The sequence below is a fragment of the Protopterus annectens genome, chromosome 6.part0, assembly GCF_019279795.1.
Source record: "Protopterus annectens isolate FY-2018-M chromosome 6.part0, PAN1.0, whole genome shotgun sequence".
NCBI classification, from domain to species: domain Eukaryota; kingdom Metazoa; phylum Chordata; order Ceratodontiformes; family Protopteridae; genus Protopterus; species Protopterus annectens.
The window spans coordinates 380,356,384-380,378,468 of record NC_056737.1 but is presented as its reverse complement, the minus strand read 5'-3'; the positions used below and the strand labels follow the sequence as shown (position 1 = coordinate 380,378,468).

At 37.8% G+C, this 22,085-nt stretch overlaps 1 protein-coding gene across 4 annotated transcripts in view; it reads right to left on the bottom strand.

The window, feature by feature from the left end:
• ABCD4 (ATP binding cassette subfamily D member 4) overlaps positions 1 to 22,085 on the bottom strand; it is a 1,648,172-nt gene that overhangs the window by 447,692 nt on the left and 1,178,395 nt on the right. For all 4 annotated transcript variants that reach the window (XM_044074118.1, XM_044074117.1, XM_044074119.1 and 1 more), the window contains one exon: positions 15,638 to 15,674. In XM_044074118.1, coding sequence (XP_043930053.1) covers positions 15,638 to 15,674 — 37 coding nt within the window. The remainder of the gene's footprint in view (positions 1 to 15,637; positions 15,675 to 22,085) is intronic.

Genomic DNA, 22,085 nt, shown 5'->3' with positions numbered 1-22,085 from the left:
ATGCAGAGGTAGGAATCAAACCTATTATAGCAGCTTTACTTAAGGAAGGGGTGCTGGTGGAATCTCCTGATTCACCATGTAACACACCCTTATTTCCTGTCAAGAAAGCGAATGGAGAGTGGCGTATGGTCCAAGATTTACAAGCTATAAATGACGCAGTAATACCAAGGGCACCTACGGTGCCAGACCCACACACCCTGTTGAATGATTTAAAACCTCAACACAAATATTTTTCTGTGGTAGATATCAGCAATGCATTATTTTCGATACCGATACACCCTGACAGCCAGCATTGGTTTGCATTCACATTTCAGGGGAAAAGGTATACATATACGCGACTACCACAGTGGTATTGTGAAAGTCCAACAATATTCTCACAAGAAATGGCAAGCAACTTGGCGGGATTTACCCCACCAAGAGGTAGTCAGATTTTGCTTTATGTTGACGATATCCTGCTGGCATCCCCCACCCCGCAAGATTGTAAAGAAGATACCATAGCGCTATTACAATTTTTAGCCATTGAAGGACATAAAGTAAACAAAAATAAACTGCAGCTTTGGAAAAAACAAGTTAAATACCTAGGATATGTAATATCCAAGGAAGGTAGGACATTAGATGAGGACAGAAAATAGCGATTTTGCAAGCACCAAAACCCACTACCAAGAAGGAAATGATGTCCTTCCTAGGTACGACTAATTTTTGTCGGAGTTGGATTCCAAACTATGCCTTGGAATCTGCACCGTTGACTAACCTGATTTATAAAATGCCTATGGCAGCACAGGATTTATTACAATGGACACCAGAAGCAGAATCTGCTTTCTGCAAACTGAAACAGTTAATAGCGTCCTTATTAGTTTTGGGATTACCCAACTATCATAAACGTTTTTTCCAAACAGTGGATTGTAAGCAAGGTTATATGACATCAGTGTTAACACAGCAGCATGGGGACAAGCAACACCCTATTGCTTATTATTCATCACAACTGGACCCAGTGGCACGGTCTTTACCTCACTGTGTACAAGCAGTAGTTGCAGCTGCAATTGCAGTACAGGCTTCGGCCTCAGTAGTGTTGTTCCACCCTCTCACATTGAGAGTGCCTCATGCAGTCGCGATTATTTTACTACAAGAGAAGGTAGCATATCTTTCCCCTGCTAGGCATCTTTCCTGTATGACTATATTGTTGAGCCAACCTCATATGACAATTGAACGATGTACGACTTTGAACCCTTCTACCTTGCTCCCAACCCCTGCAGATGGCACACCACACAGCTGCCTGCAGGTGATTGAGCAAAAGACACTGCCTACAAAAGATCTTACGGATGTTCCCTTGGATGATGCCGAGGTGACATACTACGTGGATGGCTCATGCAAAAGGGATCCTGCAGGACAGAACCTAGTAGGATATGCAGTAGTTTCTGACGCAGACATTATAGAAGTGAAATCTTTACCACATAGTTTATCTGCACAGGCAGCAGAATTGATTGCCTTGACACGGGCATGTACCTTAGCAAAGGGTAAATGTGTAAACATTTTTACTGCCAGTATGCTTTTTCTACTGTACATGTTTTTGCGCAACAGTGGAAAAATCGAGGAATGATAACATCTACTGGCAAACCAATCAATCATGCACAGTTTATTTTAGATATTTTTAGAATCTATTCAGCTACCTCAGAAAGTAGCTATTTGTAAATGCACAGTTCATACCAAGCAACAGGACAGGATTTCAAAAGGTTATGCGAGAGCTGATACAGCTGCAAAGCAGGCAGCTTCAGTAGTATATCTTTTGAATGAGGAACTACAACCCTCTGAGATTTTAGACTTAGAAATGTTGAAGACAATGCAAACACTTACTATGCAAACTGAAAAACAAAGATGGGTAAAACGAGGAGCAATTCTCGAAAAGGGGCTGAACATCTCTAAAGAAGGAAAACAGATATTGCCATCTAATTTGTTTAGATATGCAGCTTTGTTGAGCCATGGGCAGTGCCATGTCTCAACAGGGGGGATGGTACAGCTGGTGAACCAAGTGTTCACGACGTACGGATTTACAAACTACCCTAAAAAATTTTGTTCATTATGCCACATCTGTAATAAACATCATGCACAAGGGGCGTTAAAGCCCAAGCAAGGGAGTTTCCCTACACCACCGTATCCGTTTCATACTATTTGTATGGATTTCATACAGTTGAATAAATGTGAAAATAAGAAGTATTGTCTTGTCATTGTAGATATGTTTTCCAGATGAGTGGAAGCCTTTCAGACTAAAAATCCAGATGCTACGACTGTGGCCAAAGTGCTTGTTAAAGAAATCATCCCTAGATTCGGCATTCCAGAAAGGATCTACAGTGACAACGGCACACACTTCGTGAATCAGACCATACAGCAGTTAAGTAAACATTTTTGTATTTCTCTAAAGAATCATTGTGCGTATCACCCGCAATCAGCAGGGCTAGTAGAGAGGCATAATGGGATTTTAAAGAGTAAGCTAAGAAAATTGACAGAAACTCAGAGAAACTGGGTGTACTAACTGTTCCGAATGCAAAAGGACTGACTCCTTTTGAAAAACTCTTTGGAAGGGCTTACTATATACCTCAGTGGAAAACTCTCATGCCCGCAGACCAGGAAGCTGACAGTACATTAGCAGAGTATATGCGTAATTTGTTAAATTCTAAACATTTGTTGCAGTTAAATTCTGTTTCAGATAAAGAACGAACCAACCGTCAGAAGTGGCAGTGCCTCCTGGAGCGTGGATCTGGCTGAAGATAGTTAAGAGGAAAAATTGGGCGTCTCCGAAGTGGGAAGGTCCATATCAAGTGCTTTTGTCAACACCCACTGCAGTCAAAATTGCGGAGTGTGCCTCCTGGATCCACTTGACGCACTGTAAATTAGTTAAAAACTTTAAACTGGACAAAAATCTTGTTACATGCCAAGAGCAAAAATGATAGAGTCCAGAAGAAAAATGCAGAACAACCCTTTCCTCAGAAGTATTGCATAATCATCCTGTTAACTGTATTTGTGACAATAATCTTTTTGTTGTGGCCTTTTCTTTTCCCAGCCACACAGACTGAACTGAATAAACGTGAAGCATTACTCATAAACTGGCATCCAAACTTTAACACTTACCAGACAATTAAATATGTGTATGCTGAGACTTTCAATGTTTCGAATTGCTGGATTTGCACAGCTTTGCCGACAGCATACGGGGGGTTATTAATGACTACAGTCCCCCTAGGGGTCAATGAGACCCGGGAGAACTTGATTTATGATACCTCAACCATTACAGCACAAGATAAAATAGCATTGCACTTGTTTGTTCCACAAAAGGGAACTGTGTTTTTTTATAAAAATGATACTGTTCAGGTGGGTTGGAGCAATTGCAATGTGACTGTTCCTTATAGATGTTACACTAAAGGTAACAATGTAGATCTTTATTGTAATACAAACTATGATTCATTTCTTGGATTGATGCACAAAACACTTGATGAAGTAAAACAATTCTGTTCTTTATAAACAGCTATCTATAATTGATAGAAAAATGTTTCATGCAGGGCGAGTGTACATTCATAGCAAGGTTACTACTAAAGTAGAGGATGGTTATTTTGTGTGTGGCAGAAAGGCATACAAATGGCTACCTGAGAATTGGTCCGGCAGTAGTTTTTTGGGTTACCTGGTTCCGGCCATACGACACACTGCAGTTTTGCCTTATGGGAAAATTCGAAATGTCCGAGAAGTCATCAAGAAACCTGTAAATCCAGTGGGACAAATCGATGCACATTGGAAAGACCATCACTCTCTAGGTAAAGGACTGACACACATGGACTTGAGTGATAGCGTTATATCGTGGGCAGGCATATTACCAGCATATGGGTCAGTGAAATTGATCTGGGAGCTGAGAAAACTGTCAAAACTTCTCGAAGTAATGAGCAATGCAACTTTTTCCGCTGTCAAATTGGTGACTGATGAACTGAATGCTATGAGAACTGTAGTGCTCCAAAACCGCATGGCTCTCGACTTCACCCTAGCGGCGAGAGGTGGTACGTGCGCTTTAATCCAAGAAGAATGCTGTTCATATATTCCTGACCATAAACACGAGATAGACAATCATCTTGTGGTAATTCAGCAAGTGTCGGCCATGACCAAACCAGGCCCAAACCCACTGACGGACTTTTTCCAAAAATGGTTTGGGGGTGTGGGGTACCATCCTAATGAACATCCTGATTGCCATTTGTGTAGGTATGCTCCTACTGGGAGTACGTGTTTGCTGTGGTATCGCCTGCATGAAAAGACTGATTAAAGACTTTATAGACATGTCGGTTTCTGAAACCTTATATCAAAGTACTGAGTTTGAAGAACTGTTAAAAGGCTAAAAAGCTTTCATAAGTTTAAACTGAATGACTCTCTTAACTGCAAATCCTGAGTGGAAGAGGTTAGGAGAAGAAAACAAACTGTTTATGCTTATCTTGAAAGTAAAATAAAAGTATTAATAGGGGGGAAATGTTAGAAAATATGTATTAATGTGTGTATTAGCAATATGCTTAGTGCATTTAGAGCTTGAAAAGGGTTAACACATTTATTCTATTTCATACTGCATAAATTTGTACAAACTGTAGTTGCTTTCTGACCTTGTACTGTTAGCTAAAATCTTGCTTGTGCCCTGGAAATTTACTGAGAAGCAGGTGATTTCTGCTTGAGTTAGGAAAATAATGAATAGAACAATACTACTTGTATGAAACTTAGACAAGAAGTTCCGCTGTGCTATGAGAAAATACACAGCTGTAGAAGTTAAAGATAATTAGTACAAAGCCTGCTTGAAAATATGAACTGCAATCAGCATTTGCTTGTATTTGTATTAGAAAAGTACCTTGAAAAGTAACACTGTATAATAGACGCTTGTAAACGGATTAATGGTCACCAAAGCCAGGTTGTTTTTCTGAAAAGTTTCTCACAAATCTAGTCATGTCAGCAGAAAATCTGAAGTAACATCTGCTGTAGAACAATACTGAAAGTTGTGTTTGATTACGTCAGCTTAGAAGGCCATGTCTTGTAAATTAGTATAAGAATGAGCACACTTCCTGTTAGTAGTTAGACAAATCCTTGTATTTGCATGTTTTTGTCTCCTTGCTGCAAGTAAATTAAAGTGCCTTAACTGAACCTTACATGTATTGGTCTTTGAAGTTTTTTCCTTTGACAATCTGGAAGGTTTTGTTTAACAGTATCTTAACAGGAGAAGTACCACCGTCCTGGAAGACAGCAGTGGTAGCTGTAATACCTAAAGATGGTAAGGGTCCATTAGATCCAGCTTCATATAGGCCCATTTCAATACTAAACCATAATTCTAAAGTGTTCATGTTTATAATGGATAAATGAATAGCAAAAGTAATGCAAAAACTGATAGATATGGATCAATGGGGTTTTGTGGAGGGGAGGCAAACATTTGATAACAATAACAGAACAGTGATGATCCAGAGGGAAGCAGAATGTAAGAAATTACCATTGTTGTTGGTGGGTCTTGATGCACAGAAAGCATTCAACAGAGAAGCTGGGACTTTATGAGCATTGCAATGGAAGCATTTGCACTTCCTGAAAAAATTATACGGTTGATTAGGAAAATATATGAGGGATCAGATGTTAAAATTAAAGCGGGTGGGGTTCTCTCTGATAATTTCTGCTTGAGCAGAGGAACCAGGCAGGGATGTCCTCTTTCCCCTTTATTATTTGCATTATATTTAGAACCACTGGTAAAGAAAATAAGGTAATCATAAATTCAAGTATATAATTGGTATGGTAGTCAAAAAAAGCTGGCTTTATTTGCAGCTATTATTTTGTACCCGACAAAACCAGAAAAAGACATTACAGTGCTGTGGAACATTTTGGACAGTTTCAGATCTTTAGAGGTACAACATTAATAAAGCTAAAACAAAGGCAATAGCAGTACATTACGTACCCACACATTAACTTGTTCAGGAATATTCATATTTATGGAGACATGATAAAATGAAATATTTAGGAGTATGGATTAAAATGATTCTAGTGTGGCAGCTAAGGATATGTGGGAAGAGACTAAACAAAAGATAATACAAAAACTGAGAAAATGGAAGCTTTGCTTTATGTATATGGATAATAAGATAAAATCAGTTAAAATGTTTCTAGTCCCTTTAGTCTTATACACAGGTCAGACATATTTTTATCAACCAGAGGAATAGTTGTGGATAGTAATTAATAAAGAGCTGAAGGACTTTATCTGGGAGGGGAAGATAAGAGTCAAGTCAGATCGGCTGATTCTTCCAGGAGAACAGGGCAGAATGGGAATACCCAATTGGAAGAGGTATTTCAGAGCTACACAGTTAAGACTCCTTTACATAGTTCAAGCAGAAAACTATAATTCGAAGTGGAAAGGGATGATTATGAAACACAGAGAAAGCTCAAGAAACAAGGAGAGACTGGGATTTTGGATGCAGTCTTTTAAGGAGAATGACAATAATAATGCAGAATATTATATCCATGAAGTAGCAGAAAGTATTCTACGAACTAAACAAACACAGGAATGGAGAAAAGAGATTTTGCTGAAAGGGATGAAAGCAATTAGGGATACAGCCAATAGGCAAGAGGGGGCTGGAATTTATTGGAAAAAATTGGCAAAGAAACCAAGGTATTGGGAGCAAATAACTAGAACATGAAAGATGACAGAATGGGAAGATGCCAAGAATTTATTTGGACTGCAGGTTAGAGATTGCTTTCCCTATCAAGGACTGACATCAGAGTATAGGCAAAGAGAAAGAAATAGGGGGTTCTAAACGAAAGCACTGGTTGATTTTTTAATAGAATCTAGAACAGAAGCTGCCATTAAAAAAGAATAATTAGTAGACATATAGAATATTGCATGATGACTATAAGAATCAATCAGAGGAGGTTAGAAAGGATTGGGAAGAGAGCTTGGATAAGCAATTCACAAATAAACAATGGGAGGATATATTTATATCTACCAAATATGCAACAAAATCTAGAAGTTTTAGGATTTTTGCCTGGAAATGTTTACATAGATATTTTTATACCCCAAGTAGACTCCAGAGAATTTTTCTTCAGGCAGACAGTAAATGTTGGAAGTATGAAGGGGAATAAAGATGCAATTGGGAACATATTTTCTGGGAGTGTGGTGAGTTTGTGGACTTTAAGGATTCCCTGCAGGATGCACTGTCAGAGATGCTGGGTGGGCAGATTGGTCTGACGAGGGAGATGATTTTTCTGAGCTATGATACAGAATCGGAATTGCCTAGACACGGTAAGGCCTTGCTGTGTCTAACAACAGTGGCTGCCAAAAAAGCAATTCCTAGAAAATGGAAATCAAAATCTAAAACAACTATACTGGAAGCAGTGAATTATAGTAACAGAGATAAAGCAACTAGAATAGAGATCTTTAGAAAAGGGTAGGAGCAAACTACATATGAAAAATGGGAACTGTGGGAACAATACATACAAGGGAGGAATGAGGTCTAAAAAATGGCAAGACTAAAATGAGCTATGTAATGTTTGAGTGAGAAAATGTATGTTTGCAATTGGGAGTGTGTCAGTATGGTTTGTGATGTAAAATGCTTGAGACTAGGATGGTGTTGGTGCAGTCTGTTTTTATTTATATAAATGTATGATTGCCTATGTAGTAAATGATGGTTTATTAAATATGCTTCTTGTTTAAAAAAAATGCAGAAACTGAATAATTTATGTAATATTGCTTAAGTTATAGGATATATAACAATATATGTTATTTATAATGCTTGTTATGTTAATATAGTTTGATTACTTTTATATGAATGTGAATTGCCTATGTCACAAGTGATAATTCAATAAAGGTCTTTAAAAAAAAAATTCCCCTGCCATGTCTTCATGTCCTTCCCCTCCTTTCTTTGCTCTCCCCTGCATTTTGTTTCATCCCAGTTTGTATTTTCTCCAGCTCCTGGATTCCCTTTCCATATTTCCTTTAACTCCCTTTCATCCTACTCCTTTCTTTCTTCCCCTATACATTTTTCATTCTCTTCCCTTACTCAACTCTTATGTCCTTCCCCTTCTTCCTCCTCTTCTCTGTAGGTATTGTGTATTCTAACACCAAAATACTGGCTCAAGGAATAACACAGCATTCAAATAAATATCTTTTAATAAAAACACAAGAACACAAGCTTTCACCAACTATGTGCTTTTTTAAGCTACCTTGTTTCTGTTTGTTGTGTACTCATTCCCAATTTTCCTCTCACCTTCTGTTACTTGTTTTACCACTCTTTACACTTCTCCTGTTGGCACCTCTTTCTTCTTCCTTTTTTCTGTAATTGATTTCTTCCCTGTTGTCATTATTAGCCCTACTCTTTCCTATCCTCTCTTACTATTTTTTCATATCCTACAATAAAGAGTTTCTTCAATATTGTCCCTATCTCTGGATACAATTGATTCATAAATCCCTGCAACTGTTCCTTGTATTCATCCAGTTTCCTACATTCCCAAAAAATATGTATCCCAGTTTCCCCTCCTCTAGGTACTGCAAACATAACCTATTTGTCACTGCAAACAGTTCTGCCATTTGAACCGGCATATAGAAGAATTTGTAGAGAAATTTCCATGCAAATATTTTAAATGCACATGCTTTACAGACCCACCTGGATATCTGCAATTTTGTTCCCACTCTTCTTCTATTTGCTATTGTATTTCTCCTCCCATTTTTAACATTTTTCCTTCTTTGCCTGCCTTTTCTATTTCCTATAGCTATCTTTGTTTAAATAGCATACATAATACCAACACAAACTTCAAATAGTTAAGAAATCTTCTGTCGTACAACTTTTTACTTCTTGACCCTCTATGTACACCTGCTCTTCCAGTTATGTTCCAGACCACTACTGTTATCCCAATCCCCTCCTGAAAACAATTTCTGCTAACACTTCCCACAGTGCTGCTATAGTAATTTCTGGTGCCATGTACAGTGTATATATTAACTTCCATCCATAGTAAATTTTATTCCAGCATATCTCCCTTTTCTGTCTTCTTATCTGTCCTCTATATTAAATGGCAGTGTTTTTTCCCTCAACTTCACCCCTCTTTTTTTTTGTTTCTTTCTTTCCCATACTGCACTAACCGCAAGTTAATATCCCATCCCTGTTAAACCCGTTATTCTCTGTGTTAACAAGTCTCTAGGAAAGCTAAATCTGTGTTCTTGTCTTTCTGATATGTCCCAATACCTTTCTATTGATCTCTCTGTTTATCTCACCTTGTCTTGCTTCACCTCTCTTTATTGTCTCCAGAAGCACTCATTGCTCTTCCCTTTAACTCCTCTTCCACCTCCCATATATTCCCACTCTGCTTTCTAAATATAGGCATATTGTTCTTCCTTTTTCAGAGTTGATTCATTTCTGTTTCGTATAACTAGTCTCCTAACCCACTGTTCAGCCATTACTGTGGCAGTGCACCTATTTACAGTGGGGTCCTCTGCCTCCCCATGCAGGCTAGCCCTACTCCTTCCTTTTATCTACTTATCTATACAACCTTCCTTTCCTCTGCTGTTATTCTACTGCTGTTCCTTCCTCTCTTTTTGCCCCTCCCCCATTGAGCAGGCTACCTTTCCTTTCCTTCAGTATCTCTATATATCCTTTCCAATGACTTATTTTTTTCATTTGTCACTTCTATCTTTATCTTTCTGACCATCTAGTTTATCTAGCTGTTTTCTTGTGGTGAGGGATTAACACTCTCCTTTATTAACGCTTTCTGTCCCTTCATTTACACTTAACTTTCTTCACCCCCCCCCCATATCTCCTCAACTTTAATTTCAAATCCTCAATTTCTCTTATTATTCTTTTTTCCCTTATCTTCTTTGTACCATATAATTACTTGGCACGAATGCTCTCATTTTCTTATTATTCTTTCCAATGTATGCAACAGATTCATTTTCTTGTGCCTCTTTTCCTCTTTTGCTGCATATCTCACCTCACCTTTCATTTCATTGTCTTGTTATATGGTAATTATTTCTGGTTTCTCCTCTCCTGTAATGCAATTAAGCCCCTTCCTTGTGCACTTCATTACCTTATTCTTACTTTATCCATTACCAATGTCCATACACAGCATCTTATATTTTCATCCCCCTTGTTATGCATTCTACCTTAATATTTTATAAAACAAGTTGAAGCAAAACTTACTTTTTCAATGGAAGTTGCCCTCATAGAAATAACAAGGAATTACAAGTATAGCTTCACTGATATTTTAGCAAGTTTAAACCAAACACGCTTTTTTAGAAAAGAAAAAATATAATGCATAGTCAGACAATCCTTCATAGTTAATTCTGTCCATCATTGTGCCCTTTTTACATTACCCCAGTTTATTGTTTTGTTCATTCTCTCTCATTTCTAGCTCTTGCTTCTCTTACAATGTCCACACTCTCTCTCTCAATCTTTGCTGCCTGCTGAATAAAGGGAAGTAGCCCTTCCTATGTCTGCTGCCCCTATACTGCCCTGTTCTGTTGCTTGTCTGTTCTCCTTGGACTCTCCAGGTTATCAATTTGCTGTTTTTGCAGGGTGGCCATCACCTCCTTTGGGTTTGTGAAAGACTTTGCTCCCCTTGTAAAAGGTTGCTGGATATAGCAATCTCCACAGCATTCCTCTCTCTCCTTACACAACTTTATCGCTGGGATAAAAACATTCACTTTTCTTCTTGTTTCACAGGATTAGTTGTGGTTTAAGAATGTTCTCTCTCTCCCCCTCAGTCCATTAATTTCTTCCCAGGTGGCCAGACTTTTCTCAGGTTTTCTTTTTTCTGCATGCATTTGGAATCCAATGATGAACAACCTCACTTTCTTTGTCTCTCTCTGGTTGTCACTCTGTTGTGTGTGCCCATTGTCTGGACTGCTTCCTCCTGCAACCGCGACCACTTAGAAGACAGCTCTTTCACAACGTTCAGCCAATTTTAGTTTTCATACTTCTGTGGTACCTCTAGAATTTTGATTTTTAAGACAAAGAAAAAAAACATTAATCATTTAAGTTGCACACAATCCAATTTGACCTCCACTGCATTAGCCCTCACCTTTGATTCTTCACTTCCCTCTATCATGGTATGAATGGCATCCAAATGTTCAGCCATTTTAATATCTCCTCCATTTTATTTCCCTGCAAGATTGCCTTTGATTTTGTGTCATAATGTCACTAATGGGGATGGCCCTTCTGTTTCCATTTCTACTCCCTCCATCACTTTTTTCAATTATTATTCTCTTTCCCCCACCTGATTCTTCTTAATTTTTTAGATGTTCATCATTTGCTTCTGCACACCATGACTTATTTCAATTACAGCAATTCTCTTTTACTTTTTTCTGTGCTACTCAGAGCTTGGCAGATCTGCTGTTTAGAGTGCTTTCATACTTGGAGTCTGAATTTAGTGTCATTTTGTCCATTAGATCTTGCACAACAGACTTATCAATAAAAAGTAGAATCTGTGGTATAACAGTATTTCATGTCAAACAGGTGTCAAAACAGTAAATTTGATTCTCATTGTGGTAAAATGTATTGCTTATTTATATATCTTATAATAAGTTCATATTGAGTTTTACTATCTGTGATGTCCCTCCTCTGGGCTAGAAATCAACGAGCCTCAATCCTCACTACTGACATGGGTGAGGGATGTTCACTTGGAACAAAGATAGATACACACAGTATTTCCAGATGCAGCTCTCTGCACCAAGGACAATTTGCCTTAAGAGCACACGGAACACACACACAGTCTTGGGGCTGGGTTTCTCTCTCTTTCCAGGCCCCAAATAAGACTCCCTACTGACACAGCTGTAGAGATACGTCCTCAGCTAAGTGTTCCAAGCCAGGTCCTCCACCACCCTCTCCGTGAAACCAGTGCTCTGTGCTCCTGCTCCAAGCAGCTCACACACACACACACACACACACACACACACACACACACATAGAGATTTGATTTTCGCACACACACACACACACACCAGGGAAAGAATGGCACAGATCTACCAGCTACGCCCCCCTCTTCTCAGACTATAAGGTAGATTCACTGCCACCAGCCAGCTACTTTAAGGCTCTTACAAGGGTACCTAATTATACTGAGCAAAATGAATAGTAATAGAAATGGTGATGTTTTGCCAATGCAGCAATGCTTTCAGAAGTGCCACAGTGTCAACAACTACAAGTACTCACAAAGGTTTAAATATCCTCTAAAAGACCTGCCACAATGAAAAGTTGAAATGTATTTAATAATTAATAATAAAATAACAAGAAACTACTAAATATCTATTTACAATAAACACCAGAGTTTCAATCACATGAAATATTAAAAGTAACACAGATGGAAAGGTTCAACAGATACAGAAAAAACAATACTTAACTAATCTCACTACACCTTCCTGACTGATCTAAAGAATTACTGCTCCCCAGTTCACTTACAGAGGCAAGATGAAGTGGGTGAGTGATCCTTCTTTGTCAGGTTTCAAAAACAGACTGCCCTGAAATGTCTCTCTCATCTAGTATTAAAACATAATTTCAGTGCTGGATTACAGAATGCCATCACACACATCTGGTCATCTGATCTTTACTAGAAACCGAACCAGAATCTATTACATGTGTGTTATGTGTTACCATACACACATGAGTTTAGCTAAGATGCGTTATACCATCTGGAAGCTATAAAACCATTTCAAAACTTCTATCCTTCCAGGGTACCAATTAGTTCACACCTAAAGACAACGCAGTAAGATTCCTAGTCCTGGTTTCCACAGACATTTTGTCTCTGGCTGCAATCAGAACTGTAAGATACAATCTTTATGGCCAAAACCAGGTAATTTAATTTCAGACTATTTTTCAAAGTTAGGTGGACTAAGATTAACCTCTTCTCTTCCAGAATCCTCTGTTACAATGGATCTATGATGTTTGATCGAAAGATCAAACGTCCAAATCCATTTAGGGTGAGCATACTTATGCGAAAGTGCTTTCACCAAAGAAGCACTTTTGCACAAGTATGTCTGCTGCCTAGGCTGTATAGTGGTGCGGATAAGGGAAAATTCCCTTTTCCCCACTGTAGTGCAGTCTTGGAGGGAGAATATTAAAGTACGGGGGGTGCAGGGGGGGTGAAGCCCCCTGGCAGAAATGTAAATAGTGTTTTTTTTAATTAAGCAGCTTTAACGAAAGTGTTTTTTCGATGAAAGCACTTTCATTAAAGTGTGTTCAGTGATTATGGATTGAAACGTTTGATCTTTCAATCAAATGTCCTAGATCCATTACAATATATTAATTTCAACACTTATAATATAGTCTGACACACACATGTATTTCTTTTCTGTCCAGCAGAACCCACTGTTGGTACATTTTTAACACAAGCAGCTTTACAAATACATTTTCAACACAAGCACCTGTCCAAATCAGTTTGATATACAAATGACATATAATTCTTTACAAAACTCCAGCTAGCTATGCTGGCATATCTTACCATCCACTGCCATACTTCTCCTGACATAGCTGGCAATATCTCACATCATCACACTATCAAAAGTGGATTTGGAGAAATTTTTGAAGTGCAAAGTCTTTTCCTCATTTCCCAGAACATTTTGCCTGTATAAGATAAGTAGTGTGTAGGTTTCTGTCATATTCTATCTTTGAAGAATTTTTTTTGTACTTTGTTTTAATTGCTAGTATGGGCAAACGTGGTTAAATGAAATCATTTTATTTTTTTCGGCTTGACCATGTTTTGTCTCTGTTTTTGTAAGACATTTTAGCTGTGTTGTTGATCAAGGATTTTAGATGCCATATACCATTTTCATCTTTAAAGGGTACATCTCTTGTACTGGAGTGAAGAGCTTACAAAAGACTGAAGGGTCAGAAGTACGGTCATTACATTTATATAGCTGTGCCCCATGTACATGTTCTAATTCTGAGTAAAGGAGGAAGTATGGCACTAATCTAGTAAGGATCACTTGAGAAGGGGGCTTTATAGACCAGTTGGTAAGTACTGGACAATGATCACCAAGTGAATTACTAGTATTTGCAGTGGTTTTGTCTGATATATTGCTAATTATCTCCAGGGTAAAGGTAAAGAAGCTTTCCACAAGAAAGGATTAGAAATTATATTATCTGTTACTATTTATGTGAGATTTCAGAGGGTTAACAGGTTCTTCAGGTTTAATAGGTTTAAATCATCACGTATGATATTTTTCTTTTTCTTTGCAAGGTCCACTAATATCTTTTGGCTGGAGGGATATAAATTATTGCTATGAAAATTTTTGCAAGTCCTAATTTAATTAGGATTAAAAGCCATTTAGGATCTTTGGCAGATGTATCAGTAGCTTTACTTCTCAGCGTACACTTTAATAATTGAGTAACTTAATGCACAAATGTGATTAGGTCTCTACCTATGCTTCCACCTGGCCCTTGTTGGTAAATATTATTTTAGTTCTGCACCATAAAAGGCAAGATCCGAAAGCTATCTTAACTATAATTCTGTGATACAGACAGTTGATACCTCTACGACAATTTTTTATTATTATTGCATATGCTCAATTGTGAAGTGGTAAGATGTTAGTGAACGACACTCTTTGATAGTGTTATTGGTGGACCTGGATAAGGTTGCATATCTCTTCCTTGTAGTAACTTAAAAGTGAAGATCAGTACAAAGACATTTTTAGAATTTTATAAGATAGCTGACTTGTAAGTTCATATGTAGTAGTTTGATAGGCAGATGGAAGGCTTTTCCTGGTTAGATGAATATTGTATTCATGCAGTTTGGCCATTATGAGTAAAAATGTATGGGTGTTGAAGCTGTATGGCACGCATACAAATGTCCAAGTTACACTTGAATTGGGTTAGGAAGGAACACTGCTTCACATGAATGGGAAGCCTGTTTCAGAGAACAAGTAGTCTCAAGGATAAATACCTGCTCTCCAGTAGGTCCTACTTAAATCACAAGCATGGTTTATTTCATTAAAACAGTTAATTCTGGTGCTGCCTGTTTTGCAGACATGCAGGAAGGTCCATAAAAGCAGGATCTGATGATGCTTAGTATTCCAAGCATAGAGCTCCCCTCAAAAATGTGTAGGAGACAGAATACAGGGATAGGGCTTTCAGTCAGACTGCATTGGACATGTTATTTATGCCCTGCATTCTTTTAGTTATGAACCTCTGTGGACATTTCAATTGCTGGATGTGTCTGGTTAAGTACATACGAAAGGGGGCTTAGTACTCCATGATAGGTCTGATGAATGACAAATATAGTGGAGCAATGACCTCCTTGGACCTACATGCCATAAATTATTTTAGAAGTTGTACAACACAGAATGATTTCCTCCCAAAACTATAATATAATCCCTGCAACTCCTTATTTACAATGAACTACAAAGTTATACATCTTGAGGAACAGAATGAAGTGAATCTAATGTCCCTTTGGACATTTATCTACTAAGAGATGGTTGTTGCTGGGCTGGTCACTGACCGGCTATATAATACTGAAAAAAAATTACTAGCCTTATATTACTGCCACTAGATCTGATGCCATACATGAAACTGTGATGCCTTTCTAAGCAAAGGGTATATCTGTAAGACAAACCGTTGTATATAAAAGCAGGCAAAGTACTATAATGTGAAATAAAAGAAAAAAAAGAAAAAATTCTGCATACCTGAGTGTGGGTAAATCTCCTTTAGTGGGTAAATGACCTAAAAAGTAAAACAGGTTACATCAGTGATAAACTAAAAAAACACTTAAATGCTTATGTGCTTGCATAAACATATGCACACCTTTCTGCATACTATACCTCTGATATACATATAGCAACAGATGAAATACAACTTACGGGTCAGTGACAACATGTAAGTTTCATAGGATTCATAGGTTAATACTAAGCTAACTGCCCTTGCGAGCCATTTTAAGCCTAGCCAATTATCCCTTGTGAGACTCAAACTCTGCACCTTGTGTTTGCAAGGCAAACACCTTAACCATTAGGCCTAAAGTTAATAGTCACATTTTTAAGTAATCAATGAAGCGTATTTGTTTAGATGTCTGACAACTAAAACAGATGTATGCACAAGACAGTAAAATCTGTGACAGCAAGAGTATACAAAAGTGACTCATAGCTCTGAATATGCTTCAAGTTTTGTGCCAACTGACAGACTAACCGATTAACTGAGCAAAGAAAATGCAGTCTTTGTCCAATTGAAGACTTGGTGACAAGAACTCTGCACACGAAACCTATATAGATGTCGAGTGAAAATTCCTTATGCATTTGAAAGGCAGCATAACCCAAGGGAGGAAAAACATACTATTGCTTCAATGTGTATAAATTTTCGACAAAATTCAGTGTGGATAAACACACACAGACACAAATAGTAGTGTGTTTTATCCTTCTTAATATTTACTTTATTAAACCATCTGAACAAATACTTCAATTAGATATCCACAATAACTATAACAGCCATAGCAAAAATCAAGCAATAACATTTTCTACAGTATTTCCATTTAAATGTCCAATATTCCGAATAACAATCTTCTTTTGGCTTGTCGGCTTAGGGGTCGCCACAGTGGATCATCTTGTCCACTCATGACTGGCAGTGGAGTTTTATGGTCTCGAGTTGCCAGCCCGCCATCCAACCTTCCACAGAAGGCACACACACACGCACTCCAGCCTAGGGCCAATTTAGAGTGTCCAATCGACCTACAGTAGGTCTTTGGGATGTGGAAGGAAACCGGAGCACCAGGAGGAAACCCACACGACCACAAGGAGGACATGCAGACCCCACACAGAAGGCACCCCAGCCAAGGATCGAACTGGAGAACCTCTTGGTGTGAGGTGGCAACACTAACCGCTGCACCACCGCGGCCGCCCAATATTCCGAATACCAATAACTTGACTTTTTGCTTATGAGCAATTTAAAAGGACAGCACTACTTTTCAGTCATTTGCTTTCATGAAAGAAAATCTCAACACAGTATAAACCCTACTTAAACTCTTCCAGATATGCTGGTCCCCCAGGAGGTAGCACATACCAACTCTCTTTAAAAATTCTAATCTCTTCAAATCAAATCTCCTCTTGGTTCAAAAACTGAGAACACTGCATCCATCTGCTTATAAATTTTTGTCTAGGTTTTCCTCTTACTGCTCTTTTTTCAAACTGAACTTTCACCTTCAATTACAACAAAGATGGAAGAAAATTAATTCCTTCCTATTTTGGTCCTATAAAATGCCCCCCTTTCTCTCCTGACCAGTCAGGAATGTCACAGACAAAGGCATTCTATCTACTTGCCTAGCTTGAATATGGACTTCCAGTAACTGCAACAGCATCCAAGAAAAACTCTTCCACCATCCAAACTATAAGCAACTCTGCCATTTCATTACCTTTTCATCTAGAAATTTTCATCATGACATCATGTTTAATAAAGCCATCTGGTTATTTGTCCAACAACTTGCCAACCTGCTTCTAGGATCCCAACTCTACATGCTCTTCAAAGAACACTCCTGTCCTTCACTTGCCTCCAACCCGTTCAGATGACCCCCCCCCCCCCCAGTTATAATCTAAGAAATCATAACCACTCTGGTCCACTTCTTGAATCTCCCACAACCAGACTTCTTTGCACTAACTATGCCTTCTCCATCCTAGGCTCCAAACTCTGGGACTCCAACCTTACTAATCTTAAAGACTTATGCATCATTTCATGCTCAGCTTAACGACTGTCTCAAGTCAGAGTCAATTTGCAAATGCTTTCCCTCTGAACACACATCACCTAACCCCCCAATGACATCATCTAACCCCCCCCACTGACACATCAGCTAACCCCAAATCTCCCCTTCAATTAGTGTGGCACATTTGGCTCTCTCAATATTTCTCTGCACTATGTGACATCTCTTCCACACTGTATATACTGCATATAGTTAATATCTGTGTGCCCTCACTTTTGCTATCTTTTACACTTTGTGGTCTATCTTCTTCTTCCCTCCTTAGTCTAACCATCCTTTCCTATTATGCTCTATACTGTGTACTTCATTATTACTGTTATTGATTCATTGCTATCTGAGCACATTTTGTTTATATTCATAACACTTCTTGTTAACTTGCTTTTCTGCTGACACTTGTATTTGTCCAGGATGAGACTGAAATAGGTCCATTTGGATCAGTGTTCTGCCCCAGTTACAAAACTGAATAAACAAATACATAAATAAACTAAGAAACTAAAGATTTCTACTTTGTGGTGATTGCCTATTCTCAACTTCCAGTACTTCATAATGACTTTCATTAACAAAAGAATAACGTTTAACAAGTTTAAATTGTATTGTGATAGATTAGTTTCACCCTCTAAGCTTAAAAACAGGGCAGGGAATTGTGTTGCCAATTCATACCCACAGCAGATTCTGCCTATATGGAGATAACCTGAGTAGAAACAAAAGATGCAAGACCATACACCCTTACCTCTAGATTACATCTTTAACATTCACTACTTACTGAGCAATGTATCCTACCTAAAGCCTCAGTAGTGTAGAGAAATATCACGCCAGTCATTTCTGAGTGAAAATCTGAATTCTAACACTTTTTGAAGCATATCTTTTTTTAGTAAGCAGATTTCCAATCCTCTCTCGGACACACAAACACATACTAGAAGTGTAACAATTGTGCCCAGTTGTCTCAACCTCTTCATCAAATGGACCTTAAAATCATTCAATAATTTATATACTTGCCTGGCATCAAGTCAAGTCTTCACTCAGTAACTGACTGCTTCTCTGCATTCCTCAAAACCTAAACATTTTCACTTCCTTCAGAATTTCTGACATCACCAGGTTATTAATTTCCTTTAACTAGTACCTTCTTTAAACTTCCTCTCAAGATAGTGCTCCCTCACCACTCATTAACTTTTTTATGACATGGGCAATCATGCATTTATATAAATGAAAACAAACCATATTGACATATTTTCAGTTGCAGACAATACCTTAAATTTAACCCCTTCAATTTTCAGTGCCAAAGCATATTCCCCATACACTTAGCAGACTCGTTCCAACAACTATGGCTTCCTCCAGCCAGTTCTTATATTTCACTTTGTAAATCACCTCTTGAACTTTTACAACAAATTATGCATTGCAAAACTCCAAGACTTTCCTGACATATTCCACAATTCCAGTGCATCGAAGTCATTTAAGACTGATACAAGTTCTGAATCATTTTCCAACAAGAATTATAATTCCTTACTACTAGTAGATAAAAAAATTTAAGGTGAACAGCTTGAACATAATATTCTATGTCTGGTATGATCAAACCTCCTATCAATTGGACTTTGATTCTTTGTCCCTTCCAACTATTTTTTGGAGGATGGCACAGATATGCTAGGACACCACCAAACAAAAGCTGGAGAATGATCATCTGAATCACCTGTAGTCTTTGATCCAAATCTAATATAACTTTCATTTCTAAAAGAAAAAAAATGCTTGTGTTCCTATACACTTTCAAACATACCTCTTGCTCTAATGTATAAAGATCATACATAACTATATATTGACATATGATCAAATGATGAACAACCTAGTTTTCACTTACTACCCCTGTTTGTCAAGCAACAGTGAGCTCCATGCCAACAAATGCACAACAAAAATGCAAAGCAGTGTTTTTTGCAGGGAGGTTAATGCCCCACACTATTACTTCTGGTTTTAGTTTATTAAGAGAACTGTAGAATAGTGAGGTAAAGGAGAAACTTTATATTCCCCTTCCGTTATGCAGTCTCACTAAATTCCATTGCTATCTGTTAATGGATTGGGCAATATTATCTAACTAATAGTGTACCACTAAATGTCTGTGTGTATGTATGTATATGTATGTGTGTATATATATATATATATATATATATATATATACACACACACACACACACACACACACACACACACACACACACACACACACACACACACACACACACACACACACACACACACACACCAGATAAAAGTATGTACATGTCTATTTCTATTTTTATGCACACAAACGTGTGTGTAAAACATAAGGAGAAGATGCTATCGCGTGTTGCATAAAGGAAGTCTAGAATTTTAGTGTATTGGACACAAATGATATGGTAAGTCAAAATGACTGCTTTATAAATTACTTCTCCTGTACAAGGTTAACTCAATGTAATTAATATTTGGATGTTTTTGATTTCCTCACACAATTTGACAAATTACTAATTTGAATTTCTTTGAGTTCTATAGTTACTGATGTTGAGTTTTTTTCTTTTGAAAATTATTTAACTTTTTGCAGCCGAGAATGGATTCTTTAAATGACTATGCCATTAACAATTTGCTGAAGCAAAAATATCTTGTCTAGTGTACTAAATGCTCTATGTATGTGTATATAACATATATCGATATAGATCTATATATAGCTATCTCTCTCTCTCCACTCTCTACACACACATCTATCTATATCTATATGGGTCTAGGACACATGGTCGACTAGCATGTGTCTGAATCACAAAACATCGAACAAAAGCACTTAACATCGAAAAGCGCTTCCATGTATGTGTAGTTCAAAAAAAAAAAAATCTATGTTTCTTCTGGGGGGCTTTGCCCCTCTGAACCCCTCACACCCCCCCTACTTTAATATTCTCACTCCGAGATCGCACTACAGTGGGGAAAAGGGAATTTTCCCTTACCCGCAATGTAGTCCGATCTACGAAACAGGCACACATACACAGAATAGCTTTTCGATATTAAGTGCGTATGTGTGTTCGATGTTTTGTGATTCAGACATAATATATCTCCTTCTTTCGGCTTTTCCAGGTTAGGGGTCGCCACAGTGGATCACCTGTCAGCTCAAGATTGGCAGTGGAGTTTTCTTTTACGGTGCCGAGTTGCCAGCCAACCTTCCACGGAAGACACACACACATGCATATACTCACGCCTAGGGCCAATTTAGTGTATCCAATCCACCTACAGCATGTCTTTGGGATGTGGGAGGAAACCGGAGCACACGGAGAAAACCCATGCGACCACAGGGAGGACATGCAGATGCAGACTATTATTAATTGTAAATCTATACTTACTAATGATGAAGATTGCACTTCTGCAATTGGCACAGCTTGAAAAATTGTGACACATATTAATGAGACTAGTCTGATGAGATAAATAATATTAGGCAAACTACAAATAGATTACACTTAGGAAACTAAGTGTCCTCTGCCAATAAAAATAATTTGGCTCCTATTAAACTTGATACCAACTATGAGAACTTTCCAGTGCAGGACACATCTATTTGGTCATCTGACAATTCACAGCATATAGAAAAAAAAGTAACACTTATTACAATAACAAGGAAGGAAAAACAAATTAATCCAAACAGAATGTATATATATATATATATATATATATATATATATATATATATATATATATATGTACACTAAAAAGGCACTGTTTTGTTATGTCAAACCCAGACTACTGGGAATGATAACTGCTCAATCACAAAACATTCATCATAAAGAAAATAACATTTTTTCCAACAGAGAATGGAGAAAAAAGAGGGAATGAGTACATTAAAAGGAATAATCTAAACTGAACTTGGAAGGATTTAGTAGGACTAAACAAGATTACTGTAAGACAAAAGAGGAGAAAGACTGAAGCCAACAACATGACTCAGGCTGTCAAAGTACAAAAACAGCTAGATGAGAACTGTATGGTTACAAATTAAATAAGGAATGACAACTGAAAGAATAATATTATTGAATTAGATGCAAGAGATTCTTCAGATCTGGTTAAAAATAATACACTAGTGATTGGAGATTGAATTATTAGAGGAAAGTACAGTTGTGTAAGATCTTACAATAATAGTAGATGTCCTTCTCTTCACTGTTGCAGTATTCCTTATGCAAGTGATCTCCTACCAATGACAGTCCAATGTCAGGTCAGTACACCACAGCCTTTAGTACTTATAGATGCTGTATGTCACATGTATGCTCCCTTCACAAGGCGTAGGGAATAAATGCAACATATGGATGCACACACTCAGAACAGGAAAAGCCCCAGGTGGAACAGAACATCCCTAGAAACAAAGCAAAACATGGTCAACCAGAAAAAAAAAGAAGAACAGATCCCTC